The sequence below is a fragment of the Apus apus genome, chromosome 5 (assembly GCF_020740795.1).
Source record: "Apus apus isolate bApuApu2 chromosome 5, bApuApu2.pri.cur, whole genome shotgun sequence".
Classification (NCBI taxonomy): Eukaryota; Metazoa; Chordata; class Aves; order Apodiformes; family Apodidae; genus Apus; species Apus apus.
In genome coordinates this window covers 39,652,680-39,677,665 of record NC_067286.1, presented here as the reverse complement: position 1 = coordinate 39,677,665, position 24,986 = coordinate 39,652,680, and the positions used below count along the sequence as shown (strand labels likewise).

At 41.4% G+C, this 24,986-nt stretch overlaps 2 protein-coding genes across 5 annotated transcripts in view; both read right to left on the bottom strand.

Moving 5' to 3' along the window:
• Positions 1–490: 490 nt before the first annotated feature.
• PSMA6 (proteasome 20S subunit alpha 6) lies at positions 491–12,287 on the bottom strand. 2 transcript variants are annotated; one of them, XM_051620642.1, is made up of 8 exons: positions 12,127–12,213; positions 11,599–11,705; positions 7,898–7,992; positions 7,059–7,140; positions 6,647–6,802; positions 4,709–4,887; positions 3,961–4,055; positions 491–694 (listed from the first exon to the last, which is right to left on the bottom strand). In XM_051620642.1, exons 2-8 carry the CDS (start codon positions 11,612–11,614, stop codon positions 637–639), a joined length of 681 nt encoding a protein of 226 aa, XP_051476602.1. In that variant the 5' UTR covers positions 11,615–11,705; positions 12,127–12,213; the 3' UTR covers positions 491–636. The 2 variants fall into 2 exon arrangements, with proteins under 2 accessions (XP_051476602.1, XP_051476601.1); XM_051620641.1 differs by lacking the exon at positions 11,599–11,705 and having other exon boundaries at positions 12,127–12,287.
• A 4,556-nt stretch (positions 12,288–16,843) lies between these two features.
• The window catches only part of PRORP (protein only RNase P catalytic subunit), a 47,879-nt gene continuing 39,736 nt past the window's right edge, over positions 16,844–24,986 (bottom strand). For all 3 annotated transcript variants that reach the window (XM_051620630.1, XM_051620633.1, XM_051620632.1), the window contains exons 6-8: positions 19,430–19,578; positions 17,858–18,053; positions 16,844–17,100 (exon numbers count right to left, since the gene is read on the bottom strand). In XM_051620630.1, the coding sequence (XP_051476590.1) occupies positions 16,972–17,100; positions 17,858–18,053; positions 19,430–19,578 (474 nt within the window). In that variant the 3' untranslated portion in view covers positions 16,844–16,971. The remainder of the gene's footprint in view (positions 17,101–17,857; positions 18,054–19,429; positions 19,579–24,986) is intronic.

Genomic DNA, 24,986 nt, shown 5'->3' with positions numbered 1-24,986 from the left:
CCAGGTAGGTGACAAACAGCTAAGATCCCAAAGTACACTGCATACAGAATCTGCTCCCCTAAATAAATGTTACCTTCAGAGCTACTTGCACCCCAAATAAATGAGTCTAAAGGAGTGCACTGGGAATCACAGCTCGTGTTTTCCCTCAGCTGTCCTATATCCTCATACAAAAGTGAGAAAATATTAAGATCATCTTCATTTCCCCACAGTTAAACCACTAATGTTAAAAGCCTTTCAACACCAGGGCAAGAGAACACACATAGGTGTGAGAACTATCTCCAGACACACAGGCCACATCACGTGATATAAAACTTCACACTAGGAGCCAAATAGCTCAGATGAAAAATACAGCACATGACATAACATTTCTGTTAAAATACAACTAAAAGGCAAGCAATGATTACAACAATATTCTAAGTCATCAAGCATTTTAATGAGAATTTCACAAAACTGAAAGTTAAAAAAAAATACATTAAAAGGAGACACCAAGTATTTCAAAAACCTCTGTTTTATTTGTACAGAGTAAAATACATCATATAGTGAACATGGTTTTCCACCCATAATCTAAAGCCATTAATAAGTGTTTTCACCAAATATCCTGGCCAGAAGCACAGACAATGCAAAAGGGAACACTAATTAGTCTCTCTCTGCCAGAGCTACAAGGTGCACATCAATCTCTGCTTCTGTAAGGATCCTGAAAGAAAAAAAAAAAGAACTTTAAATTGCTTAAATGAATCTTCCCCTTAAGCTTCAATATTACAACCCAATGTCTACAGAAATAAGTTTTATACAATACATCTTTCAGCCCTTTAAAGCCTCACTGCCAGGACCACAGGCCAATGTTCCAATTCTTTTTAGAAAAATAAAAGAATCATAGGCATTAAAGAGCAATGAAGTAACAAATGGTAGGAGAAGAACAAGTAACTCCTCACGAGGAACGTATTTGCAAGCTGGGACCTGCTGAGAAGGATGGGTATGGTTATCAGTAGGATTACTCCAAGGGGGACACAGATTTTCATAGCCTTCTGCCTCTGCTTGTTACCCATCCTTTCTGAAAAGGACATAAACCCAGTAAATGCAGCTTGGCAGAAAGCTGGCAGTTGACCTTTGAACAGCAGTAGGAAAGGGGTAATGCAGCTCCTGCACGCTTTCTCAAAAATCCTATGCTGTTGTGTTGTCCTAACACACACCACCAAATGCAAAACCACCCACCATCACCATGTCAACTTTATACATTAAGAAGCACTCAAAAGAATACATCTGTAGGACCCAAAGGTTTGAAGTTTCTCTCCAGTCCCCACCCACCCACTAACTAGACTAAAGTAGCAGACAAATTTGTCTTCCACCTAGCTATTAATTTCTTTGCTTTTAAAAATTTTAAAAAAAGGCAAGAAAGATTAAGGCAGGAATAACTGAATTTCTCTGCAGCAAGCCAGCCTTAAATAAATTTTAGGTAAGACATACCTAGAGGGTCCTTTTGCATATACACTGTGTTGTGAGGAGGCTGCCAAGGACACTGTATCTGATGTGAGGTATAACCCTCAGCAGGAAGATTTCCACGTGTTGTCTCAATAGACTGACCAAGTAACCTTGCTGCACACCGTGGGTGGCACTCAGATTCAGGCAGTAACAGGGGAGGAAGGAAACTGTAGGTGTTTTGCTTGCATTCTAGTTGGTAATGCAGTGTACTCAGAAAGTGAAAAGTTCAGCCAGTTCCAAATCACTGCAGTGATTTTTTAAATAAAGGATCATTTAAACTTGTAAAATTTAAGTAGAATATTTTAAACAATACAAATTCATAGCATATTAACTATATAGTGGAGCTGTTAAAAACTGATACAATTATAAGATGAGCAAGAGTAATTTAAAGATCCCACTTAGAAGAGGATTTAAAAAATTAAGAGACTTGCAAAAATTTCCAATATAAAACAGACTTCACTGTGTTAAGTTGTCATGACCATCATTTGGAAGTGGACTCCAGATACTAGTACAAAGAAATTTTTTAATTCTTTTAAGCATGAAAAATCATCTAGATCTGATGTAACCACTCTTGAATCATCACAAGAAGCAATATCCTTTTCAGAAACAAAAGATAACACTTCACTGTATCCCTTAACTCTGTCAAACATTTGTCCTGGTTTTGGCTGGGATAGAACTAATTTTCTTCTTAGTGGCTAGAATAGCACTATGTTTAATATGGCTTTAGTAGGAGGTTTGGTTTGAGGAGAATGTTGATAATTCACTGTTTTTAGTTGTTGCTAATTATCAAAGACCCCGTATTTTTCCAGTGTGGTGAACAAGCCAGGAGGGAGTATAACCAGAACAACGGATCCAAAGTGGCCAAAGGAGTATTCCTTATCATTTAAGGTCCTGATCAGTGTATAGTTGAGACGTGGTGGGGAATTTGCTTTCTTTCTCTTGCAGGATTGCAGTTTTGGGATCTCTCTCCTCCTCTGGGATGGTTAGCCAGGAATAAGCTTGGCCTTGGTCAGTGGGTGGTAAGCAGTCACATTGTGCTTCACTGCTCCGGATACTCTTCTTCTTATTAACACTATTATTATTATTACTGTTTAATTTACTATTATCATTATTGCTAAATTTTCTTTCAATTGTTTTTCTCACAACCTATGAGTCTCTGTGCTGGTTTGGTGGGTTTTTTGGTAGTGGGGGAAGGGCACCAGGAGTGGCTACTGTAAGAAGCTGAGAAACACCCCCAACTCCAAACCCAGCCAAGGAGCCATTAAAAGGACAGTAGATGAACCTCAGCGATTAACATATGAAAGAACTGAGATAACACCTGAGCAGAGCAAGCAGTTAAAAAAAAAAGAGCTGTGCCGGAGAGGTGAGAAGCAGTGCTGGGGCGAAGATCCCGGGTGGCTGATGAGGAAGAAGGGGAAGAAGGTGACCAAGCAGAAATTTCCCTGCAACCCATGGCGGATGGCAGCTGTCCGCCTGCACTCATGGATGAACATGGTGGAACATTCCCTGGAAGGTGCCAGGAGGGGTGAACTTGGCCAGTGGGCTTGGATTTTGTGGCCAGTGGATTTGCTGACAGGGGACTCAGATTACGCAGCTGTGGAAGACCCCGGCACCAGGGGAGTTTGTTCCCCAAGCAGCCCGTGACTCTGTGGGAAGCCCAGGCTGGAGCAGCTCTGGACCTCACAGGAAGGACTCATGAAGGAGAGGTTCGTGGAGGACTCTCTGCCATGGGAGGGACCCCGTGAGGAAGCAGGGAAGGACTGTAAGGAATCCTTCTTCCTTAAGGAAGGAGTGGCAAGAACCACCAGTCTGTGAACTGGCTCTAAACCCTATCCCCTGTCCCCCTGTGCTGCTGGGGGGAAGGAGGGAGAGAAACTGGGAACAAAGTGATTTGGGCCCTGGAAGAAGGGAGGGGTGGGGGTAACGTATGTAAGCCCTGCTGCTTGTGTTGTCTGTGTCCTATGTGAATTTCATTACTGTGAAATTATTATTTTTCCCCAAGTTGAGTCTGTTTTGCCCGGGACCTTAATTGGTGAAGAACCCTCCTTGTCCTTTGTCTCAACCCATGAGCTTCTAGTTGGACTTTGTCCTCCTTAACCCAGAGTGTGTGTGTGGGGCAGGGGGGAAGCTGAGTGAGCGGCCAGGTGGCTGTTTCTTTGTTGTCATGTTAGGCCCAAACCACAACAGTCTTCTTACCCTTACTCTTCCAATTCTCTTCCTCATCCCCTGGGGCAGGGGAGGGTGAGCAAGCAGCTGCATGGTTAAACCACAACAACATTCTAAAACTGTGTTAAGATATTGTATTTTTAAAAAACAATGTCTTTTACCTCTACACATTTTGAAGAGTTAAAAGTAAAAAAGAACTCAAAATCTTCAGCTTCTGACATTTATATTTTTTTCACAATTTACCATGACACAAGAAGTCAAAACTGATTGCACATAGGAGAAACACATCAAGTTTTATCAACACTGATCACTTACCTGAATTTAGGATTTTCCACTGTAACTACACCAACTTCTATTTCTGAAGGTTTGAAATCAATGGATAGTACAGTAGACAGGCATGTTATTGCTGTCTGAAAGAGGACAAAAACCCTATCATTAAATAGAAAGCACTAAGGCTTTTTTTTTTTTATGTAGACATAGAATTAACAACTAGCCTTCCTTTCAGTTTTAAGTTATCTCCTTCCACCTCAAAACCTCTGCTGGAAAGTTTCATACAGTTTCTCTCTGTTACAGAATACAGTCCCTCCCTGGTCCTCTCCCTAAGAAGCCAATTTATAAAAATCCAAGGGACATGTCATTTTTGTAGCAGAAGAAACCCTCAACAAAAGCGTTTTATCATGCAAAGATTAAAATCCCATGGCCCAGAAACAGAACATGCTTTCTAACATGAAGACTGTTTTAAGTGCCACTAAAAGAAGTCTTTACTGGTATCCCCAGTACTTGAGCACTGTAGTAACTAACCACCAGCTATGGTGGGAGTGCTGCAATGATAGATTCTACTTCAGCTAATTGAAGTAGAAAAAGCAGATTACATGACTATTTGACCACTTGCAAAATACCTTCAAAAGATTTTTTGGTTGAAATAACTATACTTGCTCTGACAGCAGTACAGAACTGTAAGAAAACAGGCAATGCCTAACTGCATTCCTTTATATCGTAAGCCTACATACACCGTATTATTGAAACTACTTTAACAGATCTTTATTTCCTTCTGTTAGCCTACCTCTACTGTTTGTTCATATGTCCAATCAAATTTCTTCTTTACTTTCTTTTCAAGAAAACTGGTTGACTCTGTCTGTTTAACTCCTGCAGCTGTGGCCTTGAATCCACAATAGTAACCTGCTGGGTCACACTTGTACACCTGAGGGCCATGTTCTTCGTCGATTCCAATCAAAATCATACCTTGAAGAGAAAATTTGTTACTTAATTTTTTCCACAATTTTAGCAAGTTCATTCAGCTGAAGACTAGAAAAAATACTCCCCTCCTGTGAAACATGTGCATGCACAGCAATACATTTTTGGGAACCAGTCCAATACCTGTGGCTGTGATTTCCTATTTATCTCTAACTTGCCGTTTTCTACCAGCCTCTCATTCCCAGGTGTACAACTCAGTTTACTCCAAACCAGATTTCTTTCATTCCAAAAGAAGGCTACTCATTAAAGATTGAAACGTTTTTGCCATGCTCTGTGTGTAGGTAACCACAAAGTCAGGAAATACAACAGTTTAATCCTGATAGAAGTTAACCCAGCCACAGTTCACTCCTGTGTGCTGTATGACACTTTAAAAATGTAACTAATAGTTCTATTAACATGTGCCTAATACAAGAAGGCAACTTTATAAATTATGTTTACATTAATGGAAATATTTTAAAAATCAGCTTCAAATTTCTTGATTGTAATTCTGAAAAGCACTACATTACATCCCTTTTCCTCTTTTTTTTTTTAAAAGGAAAAAAATTCTGAAACTAAATGTGAAAATACCAGAACGCAAACCTGAGTCTTTGAAGACCATTTTACTAAATGCTTTCAAGTTGGACAGACTTGGGAGTAACACATTCTGATTAAAAATGCATCTGTGTTCACCTGTACTTCTAGATTTACAGTTGTATTCTCTCAATATGCATATTAAAAATAATTTGAAAGTAATACTTGCCAAAAAAATCAAAACAGAACAAGGTCAAGTTTTAAATTATTTTTGCTTTATGTTGCATAACTTCCAAGTAGTAGTTACAGCTAAAAGCTTCTGAGCAAATATTACTACCACAGAAAGAAAAATTCCATCAGCTTTTCAAAAAAGCTTAAGGGAAGTTAAGAAAAATACATTTTTATTCATGTATTAAAAAGAAAATTAATAAAATAAAATCGCTTTCCAGTACTATAATGGCATGGGAAATTCCAGCAGAAGAAACAAACAATTGTTCCTGAACATTCCAAGCACAGGAAAATTACCCCATCATGGAAACTGTGGTGCAACCCTGAACATTACTGCTTTAGTGAGAATAGTGCCTACTATGATTACAAGAAGTGATGAATCAGTTCTGAAACTATTCTCCTTAAAAGAAAAAAAACAACAAAAAAACCCCCACAACAAGCAAAACAAAAAGAAACCCAGACAAAATGTTTAATAAAAGGTAATGGAGTAAACATGAAATGTTTTGTCTCAGTTCCAAGACACCACTTCTCTACATTATATATATCTCGGTTAGTTTAAGAGCAAAAATTATGCAGATTTTTGTCCTATACATATTACTTAGATCAAAAAAAGCCACAAAATCTGCACAACCATAGTTCCACTCTCCTTATGTCAGTTTAAATAGTGATATTTCCCTGGACACAGACACCGGTAAAAAGAGCATCTCCCATTCACAGACATCACTGTGCAGTGCAAACAGACTAGGCCCCAAAAACTTAGGAGCAATGGCATAGCTCACTCTAAAGAGGCTAAAATCACTGACTCCAAATGAAATGCTGAGTCAATGGTAAAATCAGGGCTCCCAATTCAAGACTTCCAACACTCCTCTCTCACTGGCTGCTCATCCCTCTTACTCCTTCAGTTACATCTGTATCTTGCACAATTTGAAAATAGGTGAGAATTTCTTATGCTTGAAGTCGCAGGCTTAGACAAGGAACAGAAAAGTTTAATTTCATAGACTATACTTACAGCAACCAAGAGGCCTCATTTCAGCATTTTGTGTGTAGACCTGAGAAATATCTGCAATCCTTTTACACAGCATATCCACAGGGATGTCATAACCATACTTGTACTTCCAGTTAGCAGCCTCATAGCGGGCTCTCTGCACCTGAGATCTGCTGTCAGCTAGACAGAAAGAACTAATATTAATTTCACCAAGCATTTACCACGTTTATTCCTAGCATTGCTTGAGAAGGCAAATTCCAGGCTCAACTTTAAGTTGTCTTTAAATATACACACCAAAACTAGACAAGTTCTCCAAAATCAGACTGAGTGGAATAAATCTCCTAAAGCACTGAATTGTTTATGTGATGCAAAGTAGGTGAACTATATAAAGAAGCTGACACACTTCAGACATTTTAAAAGATGGTGAATTAAATACCTGTCATTCCTGTCATCACACAGCCGATATTTTCTGTAATTCTGAATAAGTGAGTCACTGTGTTGGAATCCAGTAACTTGTCCTAAAGAGGAAATTGAAATAAACTAATAGAAAACACTGTTCTTCAAGTACAAAAAAGACAGACTCTGAATGCTCTGGTATTTACAGAAGAGTGATTAAAAAAAAAAAATATCAACAAACAGCTAAAAATTATCTTTCAGGCTCATTACTGATATAGGCATGGGAAAGAAAAAACAGGAAAATTAAGAAGATAAAACCTCAACATCTGCAAAACGATGACAGCTAGAGCATGAACAAGATCAAAGTCCTTTTCCCTCTGAAGAAACATTTGAGAACACACAAAAACTTGAGCTCTCTTTGCCCACTGCCCTTAAAACACATGGGTTTTTCCTCTTTGTCAGCAGCACATCCCCACTGTGCTGAAACACCCATGAAAATCAGTTCTGCATGTTATTGGCATAAGGTGTTCTGAGTAGGGATTAATGAAATCAGGAAACTGAATATGGACAACTCAGTCCTTACAAGCCAGAGTCATGCAAGCATGCCCAACTTAATGGTCCAGCAGGACCAACTTAATGTTTTAGCTTTAATCTTTTGACAGCTATAGAGAAAACCAGTATTATAGTACTTGGTCAGGACATGTACAATTGAGTACCAAAAGGAGCTAGAACTTGTCATAAGCAGAATGAGAATAAGATACTCAATTCAAACTGCCATATATGTCAATGCCAATAAACTTAGTATCAATGTTGCAGAGTCTCACCCCCACCTTTTTCCTTATCTCCTTCCAGCCTCCCCCTCAAAACCAGACTACTTACAGGTACTTTCTTCTGTGTTACAATTACTGCAGAGTCTTTCCCACGAACAGCTACAGATGTAAGTCCGCCCTGGTTTATGGCCTTAAAAGCATATTCTGTAAAAATATGTAAGAGTTAATAAAAAACAGCACTAGAGACATCAGTACAAACAACTCCGACACACTTTCCCTAACAGAGAAGTATCACCAAGTCCTGGCCTTTTAAATACTTCAATATTTGTGTAATACTTTGGGTGTTTAAGGTTTTTAGAACAATGCACAGAAGAACCTTCTGATAGAAATTAAATCACCAACTCTCTTCACAAAACCACTACCACTTCTTCCTTCAAATACTTCTAGTAATTTGCCTTTTTGTTCAGTTAGAATGTTTAGCAGCAACAGAACTTGTTTTAAAACAAAAAGGCTGTTCTGCATGTGACCAAAATGGTCCAACCTTAACCTATAGTAAGCATAAATCCTTACATAGTACTTTCTAACATGCAGAAGTTTAGTAATTCAAGCATTATTACCATTGCAAGGATGCAATTTTATTTTGCAGATTTTAACTGAGAAAGATGAAAACTCAAATGATGGACCAGGCACATAGGATTCATTTTAGCCTCACTATCCCATTTTCTGACTTGATGTTCCAACACTGCAATGCTTTTATTCACTTTTTAAAATGAAACCTACGCACACGCCCACTAAACAGCATTCCTCAGATAAATGTAATGTATTAAGATTTCCTTGATATGATCCATGAAATTAATTTCCCTTGATCAATGGCTTCAAAAGCCTCAAGAAAAGCAACTTTAAAAATCTTTGATCTGACATTATACGGTAAACATTCAGAAATTCCCAATATCAAGTTAGGAGAGGCAAGTTTGAGGCAATTGCTAAATGTAGATGACTTTTGTTAGCCATGTGAATGAAAGTGGAATTTAGAACATGTCTAACCAAAAGTGCAGCAAAAGAAGTGCATCTGTTTTAAACGCTGCATTCAGATCTATGGAAGACACTGCACAACAGGAGCAGAGCAATCTGAAAATGAAAACTCAACTCTTGCAACACCAGGATCCTGACGTTCAATTTGCTGAGTCAGTGCTGTGGAAGGAAACTGACTGCCCTGTATTTATGGCACAGTCTTTATTACTCTTGGGCATCAGAACACTTACTGGTTACCCAAACACACCATAAAGAATGTTCTCCCTTTCTCTCCATGAGATGCACAGCTCTGCTCACCTCTTCTCTCGCCTTCCCCGGGATGACCAGTGCTAGCCTGAAGCCAAGCACAGAACCCAGTGATGCATGAGCTAACACTGCCCACAAACTGGTTGTGCTTGAAGCCCCAGGCCAGAGCTCTGCAACACTTGCTGATTTATGTGTACAAATATCTGAAAGGAGGGTGTAAAGAAGACTAACACAGCCAGAGAGGCAATGGATGTAACCTGAAATGCAGAAGGGTCCATATGAATATCAGGAAACACTTTTTCACTGTGAGGGTGACCGAGCACTGGCACAGGTTGCCCAGAGAGGCTGTGGAGTCTCTAGTCTTTAGAAATATCCAAAAGTCACCTGGACATGTCCTGGGCTATGAGCTCTAGGTGGCCCTGTTTGAGCAGGGGGTTGCACCAGGTGATGTCTTCCCACCTCAACTGTTCTGATCCTGTGACACTTAGCTGGAAGCAGGAATACGTGCCCTCACAAACTGTTTTTGCTCACAAGTACTGATAATCAGACTTGCTGAACTGCAGTTCCTTCTTGCCCTGTTTCTATTACCACTTGCATTGCTCAGTTTTCAAAAAGACAAGTCAAAAAGTGAAATGGCCCTTAGAGTGTAACAAATCCAAATTACTAGTGGTGTTACACTGCTTTGTGCTATTTAAGTATTTCAGTAGTACTGCACACATTCCTTCTGAAAACAGCAGTCCCTTGCTGTTCCCTGAATACATCGGATCGGTCAGAAATTTGACAATAATTATTTTCTTCACCACCTGAAATTCTGCTTACATGAAACACTGATGACTGAAACTAACAGGCAGGACAACACTGATGCTCTGAGGGATTTTTAACCACAGCAACAAGAAATATATGTGAAATGTTTCTGTTCTAATATGAGATCCCTTTGAAGTCACATGAGCTTTTGAGCTTCAGAAGCAGAAGACAGATCTAAGGCAAAGCACAGGCATTTCAATCCTGTATCACTACAATGGAAATCTCTGTTCTGGTACTGTCAGCCTCCAGAAAAACCTCAGGTTTTAAGGCAGCCTTAGGGCAATACATGTCCATGTCCATCCCCGACAGCACCTAGTTAACCTGAATCCAGCACACAGACAGGGATGTACAGGATTCAAAAATAAAAGGAAGGAAGAAAGGAAGATATAAGCTAGATTTGGATATTTGACCTCAAGCAAACATGAGCCTCCTGCCCATGCTGTGGCTAGATGCTAGCCAACAGAGACACTCGTGTGGTGCTATGCCAGAGTTATCAGCCCGGCCACTGGCAGAGTCTTCATACTTGTTTGAAGTTTACAATGCACACTTGCATATTTTTCTTCCCATGGCATAGGGAAGGTATAGGTACTCAAAATATCTTCAAGACAGCTTCAGGCTGTGTGCAGAGGGTCTCAAATGCACATGCATATACTTGCTTCTAAGACATGAGTCAAAGACACGGGAGGTACAGCACATTTCTCACACATTAAGGTAATGGTTGAATATACCCAGGAGGTAGGAAACCAAGGCTCAGTTACCTCTTTGCTACAGGATGCAGAAACCTTTCCCAACAATCACTGCTGTAACAGAAAAACAGCCAGAAAGGCGATGTAGACCAACCAGCCTGTTTCAATGGCAGCAGAAGGTCAGAGCCTGTGACACTTCCACCACAGAGCCACTGACACCCTGTGTGAGGCAGCACTGTCCCTACCACCCACAGGTACAAGGCTTACTGTACTAGCTGCCTGCAAGCCTTATGCACACTCCAGGTATAAGACAGCACTACGCATAACCCTATGTAGGTATCTAGTACAGGTAACTTTCTGTTACAACTTTCTGTCCTCCTCAAACCAGCACATCTGTGTATAGACACCTATGGACAGAGACTTTCCTAAGCTGCTCCTTGGAAAAAGAAGTGCTTGTGACTAGGCTGCTTGCTCATTAAGCCTATTCCACACAACCCTCTTCCTGGAAAAAACTCAAGAGCTGACACAAAATAAACTACTGGCTATCAGAGACAATTCATGCACTCTGGTCTCAGCAACCTCCTTTCCTGGTGAACATACGGATTAATGGACACGATGTGCAGTGCATGAGGAGTGAAGCCACTGCAGCTGGGGAAGAGCCACTAAGCTCCAGGGGAAGATGGCATCAGGATGATGCTGCAAAAACCATTCCTCTGGCCCTCCCTGCTGTGAAGCTCCTCAATGAATTCACTCTCAATGAACTGTCATGCCAGACCAGGGATCTGAAGATGCTGTTTAAGGAGTACTCTGCAGAAGCAGCACTATGAGGCTCTTCTGCAGAAGCCAGTGCACTGTAAAAATACGAATAAAAGATACAGTGGTCTATAAAAGAAAATGAAGCTGGGCTGCAGCTTCAATTGCAAAACGTTCAGAGAAGCCTGGAAATAATCAATTGCTGCTGCTGCCTCACAGGCCACAATGTACAGAACACACGGCATTCGGGTGTAACAACAGCAAACACGGGTTGCCTTCCAAAACTGACCTTGCTTATCTGGCATGCATGGTTTGAGGTAGTTCCAGACCCGTTTTTAACAGCTATTGTAGTTCTCAGCTTACAAAGCACAATGTTCGTAAGTCTGGCCAGACAAACTGAAAAAAAAAACCCGTCAAGGGGAACAAATAGTTTCTGGATAGCTGTCAGCCTGGCCGCCAAGCACTTGAAATCAAAGACTAGGAAATCAGAAGAGGCCGTTCCCCGTCGCAGGGCGCACTGCAGAAGGCCCACCCTGGCTAGGAGCCCTCCCTGCCTCGGCGCGGATCCCCTTCCCAGGCCCCTTCCCAGGCCCCGCAGCTGCCCCGCGCACGCTGCGGGACCAGGCAGAGCGAGAACCCAGGCTGCCCGGCCACGGAAGGCTCCAGGCTGCCCAGCCTCTCCCCAGAGGCCCCAGGCGCGGCAGGCTTCCCGGGCCGGCTGCAGCCGCGCTGGGCGGGACGCGAAGGCGGCGGCGCGGGCAGGCCGGGCCCGTGACGGGGCAATTCCGCGGCAGCACCCGCGGGGCCGAACACGCACCGACTTGGTAGAGGCGACCCTCGGGCGAGAAGATGGTGATGTGGCGGTCAAAGCCGGCGCTGGAGCCGCGGGACATGGCGGGCGCGGGGCGGCGGGGCCGGGGGCGGCGGGAGGGGCGCGGGCCGCACCGCCGCGCGCAGGGACGGCCGGAGCGCTTCCGGGGCGCGGGCTGCGCGCAGGCGCCGCGGCGGGCGGGGGTGGCGCTGCGGCCCGTCCCCTTCCGCCGCGCCGAGCGCGTCATGTCGCGACAGGCCGCGTGCGTCGTGAGGGAGATGCGGGCCCTGCGGCGCGGCGGCCGCGAGGCCTCCAGCCAGTGGAGGAGCGGCGGGGGCTCCGCAGGCTGCTGAAGCGGTTCCTGGTCATGGAAAACTTGGAACGTGCTCCAGGTGCCCGAGGGAACGCGCAGGGAGGCGGCGAGGAACGAACTGGGGGAAAGGATCTTGGTGGGCGGTACCGCCAGCCAGCAAAACAAAACCTCTCTTAGTTCTCTTCAAGTATTTCCACGTGTTCTCCTCAGCGAGTGTGTGATTTTAAAGCAGAGACTTGTACCAACCTCACAAAAGATGTTTCAGTTCCTCATCATACTTGTTGCCGCAGCCGCACTGTAGCGTGATGCTTGAAAAGACTTTTTATCGGTGCCCAGTACAAAGGGAAATTCCCCACATTTAAACTCCTGAATGTCTGCTTTTGTTTTTCCTCTCAGCATCTTGGATTTCCCCTGCTCTTTGTGGGAAGGCTTTTAAAGTCGGTCATTAAAAGGGCTGGAAAAGCTCTGTTTTGGTATCCACACCTCTGTTCCAAAAGATCCCTGTTAGACCAGCTTACTCCTTGTTGAAAGAGCAGATGACGTGTGCTTTGTGTGTGCCATACGTAGGAGGTCTGCATTCTTGAATGGTTCAGTGTGCTTTTCCTTCCTGATTGATACTATGGGAGAATAAACGGACTCACTGTGTATTACAAGACACAGAGTTTGTCCCCTCTGTTAGGGGAGCACTTTGTGGGCAGCCATGAGATGTTTGAAGCTGTGAGGTGAGCACTGGAGCATGGAGAACAGGGAAATGGAAGGACGTCTCTGCTGGGTCAGACGTGGAGTCTGTCCAGACACATGCCCTGTCTCCACCTGCTGCCAGAAGTGGGTGTCCAAGGAAAAGTATTAAGACTACAGACAGCCTTTAATGATACATTCCCTGAATACTCTCCCGATCTCCAACCACCTGGAGGGACTTCCCAAGGCAGAGATAGTGTCTGGTTATTTAATAATGGCTGCTGGTCTCCCCTTGAACTCACACAAACTTCTTGCACCTGTGAGATGCTGTGGCAGAGTCGCTCAGCAGAACGACGTGTCTTGTGGTTTCATCCAAAACCTCACCTTTCCTCTGAACCTTCTGACTGCCAGCACCACTTGATGCTGCCTTGGTACAGGAAGAGACAGCAAACAATTGATCCCTATACATCCCCTCCACAAGACTCATGGTTCTTATGGCCAGTGCCTCTTAAGACCTGTGTTTGTCTAGGCTGAGGATTCCCACCTTTCCACTCCTTTCATGTAAAAAGCTCTTCCATGCGGTAACACTGGAATTTATTGTCAGATTTTTCTTCCCTTGAGAAGAAGGGGATGGGAAAGTGGAAGTTACTGTCATGCATTCAGCCTGATTGGCAAAAACTAATCAAGAAAATCCTTAAGTGTTTGGAGTCAAAGATTCAATATTTGACTTAGACCAAGGAAAGAGTAATAGTTGTTCAATACCATGGACATGTTGGAGTGGAAGTCATGCTACTTTCAGGACATGGCTTCTAGAAATTTTGTCCATCTTTGTAGCGATTTTTTCAGTTTCCAAAATACGGTTTTGTTTCAGAAGAGCAATCATATTTTTGGTTTAGTGTTCATTGCCTCTAATCAACCCTATGAGAGTCCCAGTCTCAAAGAGTGTTGCAGAATCCTGAGGAGCTGTTCTCACTGACATGTTTTTAACGGTAACAGTAAGTGGGTGATCTCGGAGATTAAGCTACTTGCACAGTAGCTGTAAGCACAGGCTGCATCAGTTCAGACCTCAAATCTATCTTGCCCACGCATCTCCCTCTCCGTGGCATGTGGCAGGCTAAGCCTGAGTTCCATCCAATTCCCATTCTCCTCACTCAGTGTGCTAAGCAAAGGGCTGTCAATGTCATTTGCCATGATTTCATGGGTACCAGTTGCTGCAGCATTTGGAAGACTTGCCTTTCTGGCATTCGGCGTGGACCCATCAATCTAATAAACTACTATCAGGTAGATATGAAAAAGCCTTTGGCATTTACTGTACCAACAAGTAGTAGATGTCAAGTAGATCTGCTGGTAGTTTGCTTTGGTTTGGCTCTCAGGTTTATTGCCAATGAACATGCCCTCCTGCCCTGAATGCCTTTTACATAGTCTGAAGCAAATCCTCATATTCAATGTTACCTCTAAATTCTCTGTTTCAGTAATGACATTTCCAGATCTACAGCCACACAAAAGCAATGTTATTCCACAAATATCTTAAAGAAAATGCAAATAATTAACCTCAGACAGAAGTGAACCTCTGCAGACTGTGTCCATCTGTATGAATGGGTGGTGTGGAACTGAAAAAGTCCGTAGGTTGATCACTAATGTTTCTGCTTTTGGTCCAGAGAGGAGGCCATTAATTGCCTATAAAGATCTACACTAAAGTGTATTAGCAGCAAACATAAGAAGAAAAAAAAAAGTCACAACAATTCTGATACTAATATTGGGATATCTCTCTGTTGTAAATTCAAGATTCTGTTCCATCTTTCCCTAAATAGACTAAGTAGTTAGGAAGTGTTACTATTTAGAAGGTATTATGGTACCTCTGTAAGAACAGTTTTGAGATGAAGCTCAGGTGATTGGTTAGGGACACATCTATTCTCAGGATGCATTTATTCCAGTCAGTTGTTGGTATTATGGATGCCTGTTGATGACCACTGTGAGGTAAAACACTAACTTCAGTGGATGAACATGTCTTGCAATGAAGTGGATAACCTGAAGGTTCAGTTCCTGGTCAGCTAAAGCTGACCTGAGGGTGCACTGCAGAAGCCCACCTTCTGCAGCCTGACATTTCAACACCACCCCCCCCCCCCCAGCACCCCTCGATACCAGTACCTGTGCAGCAGTGCTAGTTCCATACACCACCAATTTTGACCTAGCCAAAACATTTTTTTGTAAAGGATTTGCATTCAGCTGACCCAGCTCTGAATTGCTCAGGCCTGCATGACCACCAGAGTTTGTCACAAACTGGGACTGTAACAGCACTGATCCAGATCAGTTTATGCTGTTGTGAAACTTCATACAGAGGGTAAGTAACTCTCATACAGAGCAATGATTGCTAAGTAAGCAGGAAGACAAACAAGTATTTGCATTTTCAAGGAGATGTGGTAGTTCTCTGACATACGGAATTTTAAAAACCGTCTTCTGACAAATTCAAAGTAAACCGGCTTGAGGAGCAAGTGAAGAAAATCCAATCTTTCTGCTTTCCCTGTCAGACTCCAGAAAGCAGGTAATGTATGGGAGCTGGCATGTTCTGTCAGAAAAGGGGTTGGTGAAGAATGCTACCAAGACCACGATGAATTTAAAACCAAGGTTCTAAGTTACCTTAAGAGGTATCCAGCTTCTCTACATGTTCTGCACAGTGCCTGAAGGACATGACTGCATGCTAATTACACCTGCTGGTTTACAAGCCAGTAGAAATAGTGTGAGTATAGCTCTGTGATGTGACAAAAAATAGCAGGGAACATATTTTAATGCTAGGAGTCCTCAGGGAGCTTTGTCAAGGAACACTGCAAAAGCTCAGAACTGCAAATGCCATATAAAAAGATCTCTGATTCAGCTCAGTTTCAAACTGAGGATTTTTCAGTGTGCAAGACAAATGTGACAAAACCCATCATCTTTCATCTGAGATTAATGTGGCATTTTCATGTTTTTTGAGGAGTAAAGTTTGCAATAAAATGGTAAGTGCAATAAATGAACTCATTTACCAATTAGAAACTTAAAACACTTTTCCTGTAATATATACTATTTTTCTTGCTTTATTCGTAACTTGGGATGGGTTTTATAAGAATATCTGTACAAAATCCAGTTTTATCATATTAGTGCCTAAAATAATTTCTAGTTATGATCAATTTTTGTTTAGAAAATGAATGTGTTTCCATAAACAAACTATTTCCAGACATGAAACCCTGCAAGAAGCAGCAAATTTAAGAGTATGAAAGAGCCAGGCAATGTCCCACTGCTTGTTTCCTGATTCTTCCAATCAAAATCTTAATATATGTTGCCACAACAAAACTTTGGCATTCTATGTCATCAAATGAATTCAAGTTAGTGTGAGGAACTATTTAGATCTATGTGTGCCTGGCAAATGGTAAACATACTGTTTGGCCTCCTTAGCTCCATTTACTGGCTACAGACATTACGTGATACTGTTGCACAGTCAGCCATGCCCACTTTGTAGATACTTCACAAGTCCTGCTTCATTTCTTTGAAGTAGAGAGTTAATTAATTTCAGTGTAGATTAAAAACTTGAGAAAATAGAAGATTATAAAATTCCAAGAGGGACAAGCAAGTTTTAATTCAAATCACATTGAGAGGCTACAGAAATTGTCTGTAAAAATGGAAATAATGGACCTAATTAATCCCTGCTGGACCACCATTGATGTTAACAGATTTAATGCAGGAATGATTTTGACAAAATGCAGTTACTGAATTTTATTTAGTTACAGGTCTCACACATTAATCCCATAATTGTACTGCTGAGTTCTAGTCAGCAACAATGATTTAAAAAACAAAACAAACAGTTTCAGCTTGTGCAATTACATTCTTCACTTCTGTTGAATGCAGAGCCATTTTTTTGGTACTTTATATGAATATTTTTCCTCAAAAATGTCTTTATAGGGGATATGCCATGTATCACCTGTAGTCTGTACCACACAGTCATAACGGAAAGCAGGCTGTTGGATAAAGACAACATGTATTACTAAAATACCAGCTATAGGTAGTTACAACTTCCAACACTTACCTTAGAAATCTCCACTGATTAATCTCTTTAACAGCTTTAATTTATTTTCTTACACCAAAGAAATTATAAATTTTATCAGTGGAGGAGCATCTAGTCGAACAAATATAATAAACTATTTTTCAGGTCTGTTATGTGATAGGGATACTAACTCAACACACATATAACTTAAATACAAAATAAATGTTACTGGTTTGCAGTTACACTTCTCAGAACATCCTGTCACTCTGTCTTTGGAGTTTGCTTTCCTGTGATAGTTTCCAGAATAAACCAGAAGACAGCTATGACTGGGAACGTCAGTCATCCAAATCACTTCAATGGGAATTAAGATGTGAAAATCACTAGCCCTTTCATACAAAAGAAAGATACAAGGTGTAGCTGGCAACGCTGAATGAAAGGCTCTCGTTCTTATAGGCCTCTACCTCTAAGGTCTGTTTGTAATGATGAATATTATTTTACAATTTTATCCAGAGCAGCAAGAAAATGAAACTGCATAAAGTATTCCTTTAAGTTGGCAATAACAACGCAGACAGACCAGACAACAGAACACTGCATTTTCAGTAAGCATGGGAATTCTGAGTCCATTGGAACAAATGCATTTCCTAGACTCCCAACACTCCTTCCAGAGTTTGAATTTGTGTATCTTTAATTCATATGCTCTGTGTGCTTTCTGATTTCTGCAGCAAACTTACCAAGAATGTGATATGCTTTCCTTCTGCAGAAGGGGAAAACACTATCTGGTGTCCACGCTGCCACTTACGAAACAGATGACGCGTCAGGCTGTCGGTAAGACAAGCCTTGTGATCCCGGAGGAAGTCTCTAGTAACAAACTTGCAATGCTTGCCTGACTGAAGAGTGGCATATAACAAGAAGGTATCATCTTCAGAGCTTAACAAAACCAATGGAAAAGACAGACATCAGGAAATGAGTCAAATGCTGATCTGAGATTTATTCATCAGCAATACTGAAAATTCCCATCACTACTCTAGTTCCCTTGTAAAATAACTACTTACCACAGGATGCAAAAAGTTAGTGTATTCTTCCCTCCAGTCACAATGTGATAACACAATACAATCTTTTGCCATGTAATGTAACAGTGCTACGTGGAACAAAACTGCTGAAACTCTTAAGGATACCCACAAAACTTTGTTGGAATACAATCATCACAACTGACAATGAAGCATACAGTAATCAACAGTCAGAATTACAGAATCTTTGTCTTTTCCATGGGTAAATATACTTTCAAAAGATATTATGATTATGCAACATTAGCTCCAATTAAACGGAGACAATTTTAGGGAAAAATCTCTAAAAATACATTTATAGTGGGCATGAGATACCCTATACCTGGACAAGCTGAGCAGAACTTTTCTTGAAACCACTTTTTGATTGCTGTAATAGGAAGTGACCAGGCATGAGATTAGCAAGGATTTCCAGCCTGCAGTAACTGAGTCCCCTTTGGTGGTGCTCAGATTGCAGGAAAGAAAGCAATGTGATTCAACATCAAAGAGAATGAGAGCCAGAACTGGACGGTGACAAAGAAGTACAGATCAGAAACAAGGAGCCAGACAGAAGAGACTTGCACTGGCTGTTGGGACAAGGAACTTGGTCAGAAGTTCTGGGATCACAGAGGAAACTGCAGAGACAAGTGAAGGCTCAACAGCGGCCACCTCAGTTGGAGACTAGGTGGAGCTTGAACCGCAGGACAACAGACTCATATGAGGAAAGCAGGGCAGGGAGAGGAGACACTGACATGGAGACAAGAACCTAGGTTAGAAACAAGGGCAGGTTTGGCTGGGCAAGAGCAAGAAGGTTGCGGTTCTAAAATTTGAGAGGCAGGGGGTCCATTTCCAGTCACAGATATATTCTCCTCTGAGAGCAGAAAGGAAGTCAGTGCTCCAGGCTCTCCACAGTGCTGGGCTACCAAGCAACACTGGCCAGGCATGAACTTCACTCCCCCATGATGCAAGGCTAACACAGCAGACCACGACTGTACACTGATGCTAGCAGGTATTCTGTAAGTTCAGGCCACTGTGTCTTGGCAGTGGTTTTAGCACTCTAAGTGATGAAATTCCTCATATTGCAACTTTTAATATCTGTTGTTTTTTTGAAACAAGTATAGCAAGAGATATGTTTCTCTTTCACATACACAGAGTTGGAGATACGAATAATGGTACTAAAAACTACAACTGTGTATACTGATTGAAAATGCACTTAAATCAGCTGCTGATCTCCATTCCAGTTAGCCATTTTCTTAAACTTACATATTTTCAGCAAAGAAGAAGTCTGCCTTATTCTGCATCTCCTTCATAATCCCTCTTTTCCAATTTGAAGAGTTAGTCAGCATGTGTTTGCGGCCCAGCACAAGCAGTCGGGCATTCCCTTTTGCCAGGATGTTGACAGCATTGAATAGCTGCAGAAAACAAAAGCAAAACCAAAGATTTTCTTAGCTGTAAAAGCAGACCAACACGAAACACTTTAACATCTGTGTCTCAACTAGTGGGACCTGCAGCGTACCCTCATTTCCCACAGTTCTTAACTGCAATGCGACTTAAGTAGATAACTAATTTAACTCCCTAATGACAAAGAAAACCACCAAGCCAATTCATTGTAGGAAGCTGCTCTCAAACACACAGAAAATACATTGCTATTACAAATCCTTCCCAGTTATCACAGCTTGAATGACGTGAATTGAACTCAGGAAGAGTCAGCTGAGGGAACTGAATTATCCTGGGATTTAGTACTATCTACTTTTGGAAACGATCACTGAAGCCTTTGTTGCTATCAAAGCAGGACCAAGCCCTTAAATATTCTGCCTTTCCAGCCCCACCTGTTGTCGAAATGGGAGAACTACATGTCATCTGGGCTGCCCTGCGGAGAAGCAAGCAGCAGTAAAAGGAAATCTGTGACCTCAGGATTAAGGGTTTATGAAAACCACATCCAGACCAGACTCCCACTTATTAACTAACATCCTGACGTCGCAAATTCACTTCTACACCAGCTTCTCTTCAGAGGGACTTTTCACCAGCCTTTTAGGGCTGTGCCTGTTCAGAATCTTTTCAGGACAGTGGTGATGCCTGTAGCTTTCCCTGCCTGCTTCCCCCAGGAGAGCTCCTGGAAGACAAAGATTCTGGCTTTTCAGCACCCAGGTTATTACTGTGGACTGACTGCTCACAAAGCAATGACATTTCAGTTCTGCCCAGAAAGAGAGAAGAACTGTTTCTTGAGACTGAAGCATCATGTTTGAAGGCCAAGGACAATATGCTCAAGGGAAAGGTGTTTTCTCATTTTTACCTGCATTTGCTGCCACTGTTTGTCAATATACAATCCTCTGATTTTTCTCTTATCTCTCTTCCTGCTTTTCTAGCTACTTCCCTCTTTCCTGATCTCTCTTCTCCCTGCAATACCTCCAACTGCCCTTCACCTTCTCTTGCTTTCCCCCTCCTTTCCCTCCTATTTGTGACCTTTATCATTATTCAGGACCATTATCTTTTGTTCCAGGGGCTAGAAATAATTGTTCTCACTCTTCTTACAATGCATTTATTTTGTTCTGCCTGCAAGTAGCAGTGGAAAGGGGTGGTCCCACTTAGTCCTCTTTCAAACTGCACATTCCTATTACTATTTCTGTTGCATCAGATCTAACCATGTCACAACTATCCACGAGCTCCAACAAAACAAAAATTTTTTGCAGGGTTGACCTTGCAGCCACACAACTGATAGACATGAGCCAAAGGGAACAACACACTGCTGGAGGTGGTGAAGACAGGAAGTGTGGGACTGTCCCTCTCAGCCAAGGACCTGAAGATACATCAAATAAAGTATGCCATGAATCTGAAGATCTGAGAAAGGAGGCCAGAAGATTTTATACGTTAATGTTTACTGTTGACAATGAAAAACTGAAAAACTGAGGTTGTAGTGTTTCCATATTGCCATTTCTTTTTGGAATTCTACTTGTTTACAGCTACTTTTATTTTCTGGTCCTCACGCTTGGCCAAGTACTGCAAATAGCTGGATCCAAGTACCAAGGGAGAATTAAGTTTGTTAAGCTGAGTTAATTAAACCTAGTAAAAGTAAAGAATGTACCTACAATATTCATTCACATTTTCATGTAGACAAGGCAACAGTCAAGAAATATCAACCATGAGTAACATAAGCAACCCCTTACAAATTCCAAATGAAAATCCTTTCTCGCCTAATGTTTTGCTACATTATAGGAAGGTTAGCAAAGTCATGTGGAAGTTAAAAAAACTTCCAAAGAACACTCCAGAAACTGATTCTAAAATACAAAACTTGACACCACAAGCATCCTGATGGGACAACAAAGGAAACAACTCCTAAAAACAGACTCCTGAGTCAAAAAGAGTCTCAGGAACACAGCTGCACTAGTGGTACTGTAAAGGATTGCCCGTATTTGAACTGCTGGAGTTCGCCCCCAATAAAAAAAGAGGAAACACCCTTTAATTACACTTTTGGCTAAACACAAAGGCAGCTGGATTTCCAGATACAGTTTGGTCAGCTGGGGCTATTCCCAAGTTTATAAAAAGCTTAACTTGGCTTGGACCCAGCTCCCTTAAGTCTTCCTTTCTGAAGGTTATTACTAGTGTCATTCTGTACCTATGAGTAATAAGGACTTCTTCTCCTACATATTATTAGCAGATGAAGTTCTCTAGTATGAAGTGCTTCTGGGAAAAAAAATATAAAAATGAAGGATTGTTTTAAATTTTCTACAGTTTTGCAATGGAAAAACTCAAACCAGGCTTAAGTCATAATAAAAGTAAAAGGAATCACCATTAAAAAAATTAGAAACTCCTGTTTGCATAACAGCACAATGTCTCTCCTCTACTTACCACAAAGATTAACCTTTACTTACAAAATTAAAAACAGAAGATTGAATTTTTTTTTGCTTTCACAAGATAAAATTAATTCTGTTCTGCACACTGCCTTGCCTGATGCAACTTTACTAAAGAGCATTTTATCTCCATTTAGGCTTACGTGTTTAACAGGGGTGGTGTACAGGGAGTCACAAAACTTACGTGGGGGGTTTCCTAAGTGTGTCTACTCCCACTCCTGGCTGCTTCTCAAGAAAGGAAGATGTGAGACACACAGTAACACTTATTGTAGTCATACAGGAAACTGAGCATAACACTGCTAAAGCAGTAGTGATTTCTCAGTTTAAAAGGCACAAATATTTTATTAATCTAGTATTTCAAAAAGTTATCTACAAATCATTATTATTTGCCACTACCCAATGCAAATATCCTATATGCAATAAGCTCTATGTAGATGCTTCCTTTGAATGTTCCTACATTATTTAGGCCGCAACATGTTCAAAAGGCCATCTGCATAAAATCTTAAAAAATATACTGCATGTACTTTCCTTATGCCATTCATTTTCTTGAGAGTGAGTATTACAAAATTGGTGAAATAATATTTTAAGAATATTAGTATCTTTCACATTTTGGACAGCAGAGCATATAAAGCCACATTTTCTCTGAAAATAGGAATTGTAAGATTCTGTTTTGCACAGAAGGGAAAATAAGCACGATTAGACTGGCTGCTAAAGTTCACAAGGAAAGATGTGGCTGAGACAGGGTAGCAAGAAGTTGTGAATTGCTGCTCTCTGCACAAATCACTAGCCACACAACAAGGCACTAAAAATACTACTGGATTATGTAGATAAATACCACTGCATTCAGTCACTTTCTTTTCCTCTGACAGGGCACATCAGAATTTGTTTCTTTCTGAACTACACAGACACTTTCATCAACTGTTTGTGAAGATCACTAGATCCTTCTCCAAGAAACTCATGATCATTAGTACCTCCTGAGTACCCACCTTCCGAGTGCAATTCCTTTAATAATTTACCAGCTGCATTTTAATTATTCCCGTGCTGTCCCAGTCTTTGTTTAATTAATCTTTCTCAAGCTTCTTCTAAACGTTAACAGTTCACTTACAATGTGAACAATTTTATGTTCACAGCACTTTAGCAAATTACTGATGGAGTCATGGTGAAGCCACAAAGAAGTATAAAACTACACACAGATCAATGGAAGAGTCAAGACCAGCTGTTCACAAATGTATCAAGTGTCTCCTAATGTGGTTCTTCTAAGTCCAGTGCTAATAATTTATCTATTTTTTAATTATTAAAAATTATCCATAATTAAACATGTGAATGTTTCCAGTATGCATGTTCTAACTCTGATTTCTGCACCTTGATCTGTGAATCAGTTAAGAACTAGCACACTTGTACAATAGTCTGGCTGAGTGTATACACTTACCTCTTCTTGGCACAGTCCCAGAGATAAGAGCTATTTCCCCACATGAAAATGAGTTCTTTTTCGTTTCTGCAGCAATGTTATTTTACAGAATTTCCCCTCCACCACCAAGTTCCTACCCTCATACTACAATACACCTTTTTCTTCTTCCCTGTTGTGCTGATATGATCTATTTGTTGGGCCATGTTTTCAACCAGGTCATGGCACAATCACAGCTGCACTCACACACCAGAGCAGGAACTTTGGATCAGAGGAGATGGTGAAAAGAGGTAGGAAGGCATAGCAGCAGGACAGCAACCAAAAATGCTGTAACTGGTAGTTTTACACTTTAAAAATCAGCAAGTTACACCTTAAAAGAACCATTTTTCAGGTCAGAATAAATGCTGGTTTCCCATCAGAAGGGAACTTTTCTATTCAAATTCCTGGAAATAATTTTGCAGTGTTCCACATTCACAATTGTGCACAATTTAATGGAGATCAAATATAGCAGTTAAGCTGGAAGAGCACAGAATCCTTGTCACACTGCAAGATCAATCCTCGTTTGTTAAGTTTCACAACAGCCTTATGAAGTAAATGCATAATTACATCTCCATTTTACACCATTGCCTAAAGGAGCACATGGAAGACAGATTAATTACTCCACCTCACACAAGGAACTACAGGCAGAGCAGGATAAGGATTTCCCAAGGCTTCATTGCCAGTCACCCGTTCTGCTCTCCAGATCACACTGTGTCATGTGTCCTAGTTTCAAAGGCTAGCTTGCTGTAGTACAGCCTTTCTCCTAGGACATTACTGGTGGTTTCCCACTTGTCAGATGGGAAAACCCCTGAACACTGCTGCCAAGAGGCAAAGCATTCAGTGAGTCAGCAAGAAGTGACTCACCTGTATGCAGGTATAGGATGAAGAAGTAATCACTCAGAAAAGTTTAAATCCGATTTGTTAATAAATCACATTTGCCTTTTTCTAAACATTTAGTTTCACTAACTACCATTTAAAAGCAAAACACACCTACAAACAGATTATCTGCTAATAACAACAAACTGCTCTGTTACTGTTTTTACTGTTGTTAGTGCTGCTTCCCACCCAACACTGTAGCTGTGAAACTGCAGAGGAAACCCCAACACTGACCACAGGTATAGAGCTGCCGTACGGACACTGTCAGGTGGGACTGAGCATGAGCATTCTCTCCAAAGGTTGGCTAGGAATCAATTCCCACAACCGCCACATTTATTTGACTTACAATTTTGTAATTTTTCGTGCCCTTTTTACATATTGTAGACAAAGAACCTTAAAAAACTTGTGTACTGTAGTAGCACACAGTAGAGGGAGCGAGAGAGACATGAAGGGAAGCCAGAGTTTTTCCCATGGCATGTCCAGTTACCTAGAGAAGGCAAGGGTGCTGCTTGCAAGAAAGGCTGGAATTTCTCACTGAGCCTGGTAATTTCACCAAAGCAGATTCAACACCATTATCACAGCACCAAACACAATGAAAGCTGCTTCTTATATTCTCTACATTAATACTGCTGGCACTGTGTCAATTACCCTC